Source organism: Arvicanthis niloticus, chromosome 9 (assembly GCF_011762505.2).
Source record: "Arvicanthis niloticus isolate mArvNil1 chromosome 9, mArvNil1.pat.X, whole genome shotgun sequence".
NCBI classification, from domain to species: domain Eukaryota; kingdom Metazoa; phylum Chordata; class Mammalia; order Rodentia; family Muridae; genus Arvicanthis; species Arvicanthis niloticus.
In genome coordinates this window covers 68,905,096-68,914,570 of record NC_047666.1, presented here as the reverse complement: position 1 = coordinate 68,914,570, position 9,475 = coordinate 68,905,096, and the positions used below count along the sequence as shown (strand labels likewise).

Here is a 9,475-nt window from a genome sequence, read left to right as displayed (position 1 = left end):
CATCATGGACATATCTGAAGAGAAGCTATCACTTTCTAAGAGAAAGAAAGACAAGATCATTATCCTTCATTTTTACATGAATACTGATTTCATGTGGTGACATCCTTTTAGTGAACTTAAATTGAATCATGGGAAATCTCATATACAGCAACTTGTATGTCTCTATCTCTATTTTTCTCTCTTTTTCAATACAAGTTGACATAAAAATTAGTTTCCAAAGCAAATTATAACAAATAGCTACAGCAGAAAGGACATTTTCATAGTCAGTTCTGAATCACTCCTCAAATGCAAAGCTACCTGACAAATTCAAAACAATTGTAACAGCATCTCACTGCTGTTTGCATTTGTTGGAAAAGCAGGTGGTTTGTTCTTATGACCTTACTTGGAAATTAAGCATAGCATTGCATTGGATGGCACCTTGACAAAGGGTGGACTTATGATGGCTATCTTGATTGTAAATGTGAATGAATATGGAATCAACTAAAAGAAATGCCTGGAGTAGGGGCTAGAAAGGTAGAATACTAGAAGGATTAACAGCAAAAGTATGGTAGTTGGAATAAGAGTGCACACATGGGTTTATGTATGTAAGTGCTTAGGGAGTGACACTATTTCAAAGGATTAGGAAGTGTGGCCTTTTTGGAGAAAGTGTTATCATCGAGAGTGGGCTTTGGGGTTTCAAAAGCCTAAACCAGATCCAGTGACTCCCTTCTTCATGCTGCCTATGGATCAAGATGTAGACACTCAGCTCCTTCTCCATCACCATGTCTGCCTGCCTACATGCTTCTCACCATGACAATGATGAACTGAACTTTTGAAACTGTAAGCAAACCTTGATTAAATGGTTTCCTTTAAAAGAGTTGCTGTGGTCATGGTGTCTCTTCACAGCAGTAAAACACCAAGACAGAGGGTTAGGACATTTCTCAGAATAAGCAGTACCTTCCACTGGAAGTCCAGACAGAAAGATGATTGAAGGAAACTCATTGCTACCTACCAGCTTTTGCTGCCACAATCCTTCAATGGTATTACAATTCACCCAATTTGGTTGGTTTTTTTTTTTTGTCTTTTGCTTTTTGGATTGTTTTTGATGGGGGTCATTTTTTTGTTTGGTTGGTTTGGGGAGTTGTTCGTTTGTTTTTGCCTTCCAATATGAATTCAAGACTAGATGTTCATCTGGCCTCCTCCAGGCTTTTCGTGACTGTAACTGTGAAGCAGTCCAGACTCACAGACTTAGCAGCTTCTAGGTTCTCAGCCTCTCCAGTGTTCAGACAGCAGTTGTTGGACTGTCCAGGCTATATTATAGAAACCAAAGTAATAAATTGCCTTTGTGATGTATATTCTTTTTAATGGCTCATTCTTCTACTGAACCCTGCTAGTACAGACCAAAATTTCAAACAATTAACATAAAATTCTCTAGAGAAATGACAATAACAACAAATTGCAACAAAATAAATACAAAGACCTCCAGGATAAAATGTTCGCTATGTTCTATTTCCCATGTATATTTTCTCTAATACGTTGGGCTTTATTTTATTTTCTGTGAAGTCATCTACTCCTTACCTACTGTGAAGCTACTTACAAGCAGTATGGCTTTCTCTCTTCACCATATTCTTGCTCTAGTCAGCTGCAAAGATTTACAGTTTGCTGCCCTACAACTCCTCTTTTAATCTAATAAAATTGTCCACAAGCTTTTTCTGAGTTTTTTCTTAAATTATTTTGTTGGCAAGAGTAAGAAACTTGAGAGATGACCCATTTCTCCAAGAACAAATTGCACCATAGGGGAGGGTCCCCAACTTTAGTTACAAAAATTTGTATATATTTGAATTCTTCCTAAAGAAGTTATTGCCTAGTAAGGGATAGATGATTAGGTAGATACTCAATTTAATTAATTCTATTCTTATTCAGATACTATGACTGTGGTTGCACTATGTATTTTATAAATGTGTCACATTTTCATTTCACAATACAAAACATATAAAGATATCCAACTATGAAATTTCATTTCAAGCTATTCATTTCTATGGGTATGAGATAATTCTATTTCAGATCAGGAAGATAGCCAATCAGTTAGAATTAAGCTTTTATAGACAAATGTATGCAGATCAGCATGGTTTTATGGTCTTTTTATGATTTGTTTTTATTTTTATTTATGCATATACATATGTATCTGTATATATACATATGAGTGCAAGTATCCATAAGGCATGGAAGATAGTGTTTGATCCATTGGAACAAGGTAGTTGGGAGCCACCTGACATGGTTACTGGACACCAAACTTGGGTTCTCTGCAAGAGCAATGGATGCTCTTAACCTTTGAACCATCTCTAAGGGCCCTCTAAAAAATCCTTCTGTCAGAGACCTCTTGTCAGTACTGAGGATGAAAAGTATTATTATTGCTATTAGGAGTATAAGACTCAATAGAAGACAGTGCTTAGATACAATCATGACAGCTCTAAGAAAAAGAAAGAAGGTGTTTTAGCTACATGTGCTGGCAGTCACTTGTAACCCTAGCACTTGAAAGGCAGAGTCAGGAAGCTGAGAAGTTCAAGATCACCCTTGCCTACATATCAAGTACAGGACTGTCTGGGTTGTACAAGACCCTGTCTCAGAAAGAATTATTGTGTTACTAACAAGAGGTAAGAGGTAGTGTCTGGAGTGGGAGAAAATGTGCTCACAGAGAGCTGTCATGTGATCTGGACTGTGAAGGATCAGGGAAAATCAAAAACTAATACATGGATAATTTTACACACACATCTTGCTGTTTGAGTAAAAATGAAGAGACATGGACCAGAAATGGAAATCAGTTCCATGCTTGTAAAGAGCTGTGACCAGCAGATCGAGTTGGAGTTTGTTCTTCATTTTAGTGACAATGAGAAGATTGTTGAAGTAGTGTGGTCAGACATTTTTGCCAGCATTTTAAACTGGCATATGAACTTGGTGGCACTGTAAAGTTGTACATAAAGAACAATAGAATCTCTTGATTGAAAATTTTGTTTTAATACAAGCAGACTGCAAGTTTCTCTGTGGGGATAAAAGATAGCTCAATGTGGAGGAGAAAAGAGAAAGAAAATAGAACTCCTGGCAGAAGAAAGAATTGGAAGATGATCAACTTTAAGAAAGCAAGGCCAGTAGTTAGGATCTTGCTGCAAAAAAAAAACAAAGAAATATGTGATGTGAACAGGTTTGTTTGTGAATGTCCTGCCTGTTGCCCAGCCTTGTGTTACTTAAGGCAGTGTTGATCTGGATATGACCTTCACTATGTAATCCTCATTGTTCAAATAGGTAGTGAGTCACTACTTAGGAATTTAATATCCATTATTTTTTGTCTGGGGTTGCAAAGTTTATTGAGTTTTATTTTTACTTGTTTTCTGCATTTTCTGGACTTTAGATAAATGTTTTCATAGATAATTAGAAAATATCAAGAGTATAGACTCCTAGCCTTCTTGCAACATATGCAACCAACTTTCTCCTTTCATTCTCTCCTAAGCCCGTTTTCATATGTGCCTATACTCCAGGTTATGTGTTTCATACATTTTCCATCATGCAACTCCTCCAGGGCCACTGCAGAGTGAACAGAGTTGACCTCGGTAGAAATAGCCAGGTAGTCAAGCTGCTCTGCTCAGATCCCAGGTTAACTTTTTCAATAACACTAATGCTGAAATTGAGATGTTTAGGACCTTGGTGGAGGTCACTGAAGTCTTCATTTTTATCTTCTACATTCTGGTTCACCTGTACTCCACATATTTCTGTAGTCAGGAAAATGAAGAAGGTCTAGGACGAATACAGTCCTACCTTGACTTACTGAGCCCACCAGTTGCAAGAGGCTTGCATCTAGTCAACTTGTGCTGTCTCTCTCGCTCTCTCTCTCTCTCTCTCTCTCTCTCTCTCTTCCTCCTTCTTTCCTTCTTTCCACCCTCTCTCTCTCTTTTACCCTCCTAAGTGAATTTTCTCTCATAACTTTTTCTAAGGTGCTAAAACCAAGTTCCTCAAACTGGAGGGAAGGAGAAGATGCTCCAACAACACAAATATGTTGTATGTTTTCTATAACAGTTCTGGATGCTAGAATTTCACATTGTAAATAGGGTTCATTCTCTCTGAAAGGTGTAAGGAAGACTCTGTTGCAGGCTTTTCCCCTTGCTTTGATCATCCTTGTGACTCTCATAAACCCAAGATACCCAACGATATGGAACAATACTTGAGCATTGAAATATTGTCAGTGAAGCTTGCAATGTAATTTTCTGTTTGAACTAAGAAAAGCTTATATGTTGATAATTTGGTCACTGATTTCAAGAATATTATCCTCTGCTTTCAAACACATGTTAAGGCACCACCAAACTCCTAATATCTATGTGCTTGTAAAACTCCAGACCAGGGTGGAGAACCATAATCCTAGAACGAAGACAGAAGCCAAGGTATTTATGCTGCTGATTTTATTGATGCTTTGAACTTGAGGAAAGGAAAGCCAAGTGGTTTACTCCTGGGACAATTGTTGAACAGTTTCTGAAACAAAGAGAAGGACTTTAGAAGTCAAATAGTCCTATACCTTCAATATCCAGTAGTCATGGTGGCCCATGCCTGTAATAGCACTTAGAATAGTAAGGCAGGAGGAACGCTGAATGTGAGGCAAACTTGGGGTGCATAGTGAATTCCCAGCCAGCCTGGCCTACAAATTGAAGCCCTGTCTTAATAAAAAAAAAATGAAGAAGAAAAAAGAAAAAGGAAGGAAGGAAGGAAGGAAGGAAGGAAGGAAGGAAGGAAGGAAGGAAGAAAATATTAAGCAAGAGAAAAAAGGTAGAAGAGAGAGATGAGGAAAGGGGAGAGGATAGGAGAAAGAGCAGAGAATGGAAAAGAAAGAGAAGGGAAGATGATAAAACGAGAGAAAAAACTTAGGAACACATTAAACTAATCTGATGATGAGAAAAATTCAGACGGGAGAGAGGAAATACTTGCTGTTGTGAGAAAGAAGGGCTTTCTATATGTAGATGTGAGGTGGTGAGGAGAATGACAAGAGCCAAGCTAGGAAAGAGTGTTGGAGAGAAAACAAGGTGCAAAACTCAGAGAAATGAGAAAAACTGGGGAATTGAAAGAGAACTTTACTAAATGATAAATTTAGTAATTTAATTAGCCCTGAGGGAATCATTGGAGCCCATCTTTAGCTGCTTCTCGTTTTCTTTGGTCATTGAGACTGCTGTTGTACTGACCCTGCTGGCTTCTCTGGCCACCTTTTCCACGCTTCATTTTCTGGCCACCTTTTTCTTTCTGGCCTCCTTTGTTTTTCTGGCCTCCTTTGTTTTTCTGGCCTTTCTGGTCACCTTTTCCTTTCTGGCCTTTTTGGCGACCACTGCCTCCTTTGTCACCTCCTCCTGATTGGTTTCCACTCTGACGATCCTGGCCTCCCACGATGTCATCACCAGAGCTTTGATTACGACCTTGGCCATTCTTCCCTCTCTTGGACCTGATGGCCGCCTTACCATGATGATTTTGTTCATCTTGAAGATTGTTCTTTATTTTATCTAGCGCTGCATGTAGACCATCATCTTGCAGAGAAAGAACACACATGCAGAAAATCAAAAATAGAGAAAGGATCACCATGAGCATAACAAGTTAAGCATACAATCTGTCATACAATTTAGTGAGAAGCTGATTTACTGTGGTAGATGGTATCAGATAGTGACTAAGTCCAATATCTACAAGAATAGGGACAAAGGGATCTTGTCTGAGTGTGTATAATTACTTAGTGAGGACCCTTTTGCTTCTGTGTCCCAAATTTATTCTCCCCTATCTTTTGATACACCTGCTATTTTTATATAGCACAATCTATCCAGAACATAGACTTTGTATGATACATATGAAAGTGCCCGTGTTTCATCATATTTCCCAGTGACTAAAAGAAATCATAATATAAAAATGTTGTTATACAACATGCTTGTTGCTTAAAGAATGGGTAGAAAATCAATTTGGTATGTATTAGATCTTTTATACACTGATACTAACTCACATTTTCAGCTCCTCATACTTACATCAACTATATGACTTTTTAACCTTCTAAGACTAAAATGCAAGCATAGATTTAGCTGTAGGTTATACTATCTTTTGTGTGAGGCCTTTTTCTTTACTCCTGTACTCTGACATCTATCATTCTCTATGCCTAATTCCTTAACAGTGAATGGTTATGCGTAAGCTTCACCATTTATTAGATTTCAAGTACCTCATGTATACTAACCATTCCCCACTTAGCTATTGCAAAAGAAAATAATCAGAATGTTTCTTTCTGGAAACTGGAAATAGGTCTGTCATCACAAGAATAATCAAGGCAAGGAAGGAAGAGTTGTTTCTTCGTCCTTCTCACTTTGCTGTTCGTATAATTTTTGTTTTGCCTCTTCTGATTTTTGAACCATTTTACAATGTGGGGCTAATACTAAATAGTGGAATAATGGGGAGAGGAAATTTTTAAAGGTTAGGCATGAGTTTTTTAATCTAATAAATTAGAGTGATTTTATACTAGATCAGCAAGCCAGAAACTGTTAGACACCGTTCAGAATCACTCCAAATAACTTAATTGAAGTTGAAATATCTCACGGTGCCTGTTGTCGTCTTCAGCTTCAAGGACTTCTGTGAAGAAAGAACAATACACATACACGAAGAAGTTTAAAGTTGCATGACAGACTGAGTAGAAAGATCATTAACAAGTCAAGAAACATGCTTAAGACAAATGGCTACATGGCTTTCAAGGGTTTTGCTTGCTGTCATGGATTTAACCTAGAGTTTACTGCACAATAGGCAAGTGCTCTACCACTGGCTCAAATCTCCTTTACTTTTCAGTTGCTAAATTGTCTGGACTAGACTCCAATTCACTTTATAGCCCAGGTAGGCATTAGAACGTCGAACCATCTGCCTCTGTCTTCTAAGTAAAGAATAAAAAGTTGTTCATTACTTCCTCTTTTTTTATTCTCCTGTGTCTTTGGTGGAATGTTTAATGATTGGATAACTATAATATTTAAGTAAATTCCGTATGTATTCACTATTCATATGAAGTATATGTTGTTCTGGTATTATATCAACTTAACACAGATAAAGCCATCTGAGAGAAATGAACCTCAATTGAAAAAAAAAAAATGCCTCCATAGGATCCTGCTATAGGCAGGCAAGCCCACATGGCATTTTCTTAATTAGTGATTGATTTGGTGGGTAATGTACCCATGGTGGGTAATGTACCCTTGGACATCTGGTCACGTGGTATATAAGAAAGAAGACTGAGAAGGCCTTAAGGAGAAAGCACGTAAGCATCCTCAGGCTCAGGATTACTGCCTGCACTTAAGTTCTTGTCCTGCTTGAGTTCCTGCCTTGACTTCCCTCTATAGTGAACTGTTACCTGGAAGCAAACATGAAATAAATTCTTTCCTCTTCACAAGAAAGCTTCTATTACTCCATTGTTGACCTTGGTCTATGGGACTATTTAGAGCAAAGTGTTTACAAATGAATGGTGTACATGTGTTCTATTGATATCCAGACACTTATCTCACCGATACAAGAGACACGATATGAAAGGCTGGCTTGTGTTTAATACCATGACTGAGGACTACTAAAATACTCAGAGTTTTTGCTCTTTTGCTTTTTGAAACTTTCTAATCCCAATTTTTAGAACTTCTAAGTGACAAAAAGGTAAGCAAAAATTAAACTATGATATGTTCTGAAGGAAAATGAAACATAGCCTTAAGTGAAGACTGACCTTGCTTTTGAAGAGAACTTTCATCATCTAGAATTTAAAAAGAGGAATATAATAAATTTATTATTTGATTCAATATATTCCAACAGTTCACTTTTATAAGTCATAAGAAGTTATGAAAAAACTTAAGAAACTACTAGGGAAATTAAGATATATATATCATCCACAATACACATGTATGTGTAGTTCCAATATAAAGAACCATCATTTCCCAAAGTAGAAGCCTAGTCTCCATTAAGGATTGAAAATTAATATGAAGAAATCGAGCAATCAATTGATTTTCTTCCTTTACAGTGTAGCTTTATGATGTTACTTGATCATGCTTGATGATGTGACTCCCTGAACAGATACAACTTGAAAATCAAACCATCCATGGCCTTGCAACTCATTGTTTACATTAGCAAGACTTTACTACCCACATAGCTTTTTCCCAGAAGACAAACTTTCCAAACAATGATTGCTTATTTCAGAGAGTTATCCAAATCCCCTTTAACTAAATACAAGTCTTTTCAACTCTCTACTGCCATAATTGTTTATTCTTTATGATGCCTTTTATAGCCATCTATAGCCTCCATCATATCTTGAGTTATATATTTTACTCATTCTTAAAGAAGAACTCATTCCACCAACCATACCCCAAAGCTTTATTTTTTAATATTTCAATTTTGCCTCTTGTTCTTACCCAAGGTATAAAAGGAAAGTGGCACTTTCTTTTATCACATTAACAAGAAATTCATTTTTGTTCATCAACATATTGTTTTGAGTATATTGAGATACCCAAATTTTGCTAACCTTCTAAGCTATATTTTCATTCAGAAGTTGCTCAGATTTTGGTAAATATTCTAACTACAATTCTGCACTTCACTGAACTGTAATAGTTTGCATGGAAAACAAATGGCGTTGTGAATCAGTAGAAGAATCAGTAAGTGAAATTTTTATTAATCATAAAGATTCAATAAAAATTCTCAATAATTCTAAATGTTCAAGTGTTTGTTAACAAGGAAACAAAATATCCGGGTGAATTATAATGTTTCCACCTTATTCCCACAGATAATGGGTGTGGAAAATCTATGCACATTCAATTAGTAAATGTTACACTATGAAGATGCTAGTTTAAACATACACTGACAGTTTCAGACACATGTTTTTGTCATCAGTAAAAGAACGATATAGATACTAATATGGCCTCCCCTTTGATTGGCTGACTTTCTGGATATTAACTGATTTCTTAAAAGAAGTGGCCCAACTCTACTCTTCTCTATGAATTTCAACCTAATTTTCCCTCTTACCTTCATCGGCCGTTTGAGCTGAGGTCAGGGCCAGCAGGGCTACAGGGAGAAGAACCAGAAGAATCCTAGAGGCAGCCATGGTGTCTCTCTCCCTTGGTGCTAGTGGAACTTCAGACACAACTTTTATAAGACTCAGAAAACAATGTTACCTTGAAGACCATAGGATGGGCACTTCCCACCCCTATCTAATTTGTTACTTGAACCTCAGCCAGACAAGGTGGATTAAAGAACAGGATGTGTTCTTCAAAAGGAACAAAGAATGTTTACAAGTTCTTTGAAACAATGGCTTATTATCTTCATTTATTAATTCTAAGTATTACTAATTGCCTTCCACATTTAACATTCCACCTAGAACTGTGCTTCTCTGTTTTCTTATAGGATTCAACACTGTTCTGACTTACTGCTCTGTCACTTCAGATACTTTCCTATAGAATGAACCAATAGAGTCACAAGGAAAACAGAC

The 9,475-nt window shown here is 37.0% G+C and overlaps 1 protein-coding gene across 2 annotated transcripts; it reads right to left on the bottom strand.

Annotated features, from left to right (window-relative positions):
• Positions 1-4,410: 4,410 nt before the first annotated feature.
• On the bottom strand, positions 4,411-9,146 carry LOC117715763 (uncharacterized). 2 transcript variants are annotated; one of them, XM_076940668.1, is made up of 5 exons: positions 9,013-9,145; positions 7,727-7,753; positions 6,577-6,609; positions 5,199-5,534; positions 4,411-4,497 (listed from the first exon to the last, which is right to left on the bottom strand). In XM_076940668.1, the coding sequence occupies exons 1-5, from the start codon at positions 9,089-9,091 to the stop codon at positions 4,469-4,471; spliced, it is 504 nt and encodes a 167-aa protein (XP_076796783.1). In that variant the 5' UTR covers positions 9,092-9,145; the 3' UTR covers positions 4,411-4,468. The 2 variants fall into 2 exon arrangements, with proteins under 2 accessions (XP_076796783.1, XP_034368508.1); XM_034512617.2 differs by having other exon boundaries at positions 4,411-5,534; positions 9,013-9,146.
• Positions 9,147-9,475: the final 329 nt, after the last annotated feature.

Coding starts and splice junctions, on each gene's coding strand:
- LOC117715763 (XM_034512617.2), bottom strand. CDS start 9,091: ATGGCTGCCTCTAGGATTCTTCTGGTTCTTCTCCCTGTAGCCCTGCTG. Junction 7,754..9,012: donor AGCTCAAACGGCCGATGAAG/GTAAGAGGGAAA, acceptor TTTAAATTCTAG/ATGATGAAAGTTCTCTTCAA. Junction 5,535..6,576: donor TGAAGACGACAACAGGCACC/GTGAGATATTTC, acceptor TTTCTCTGCAAG/ATGATGGTCTACATGCAGCG.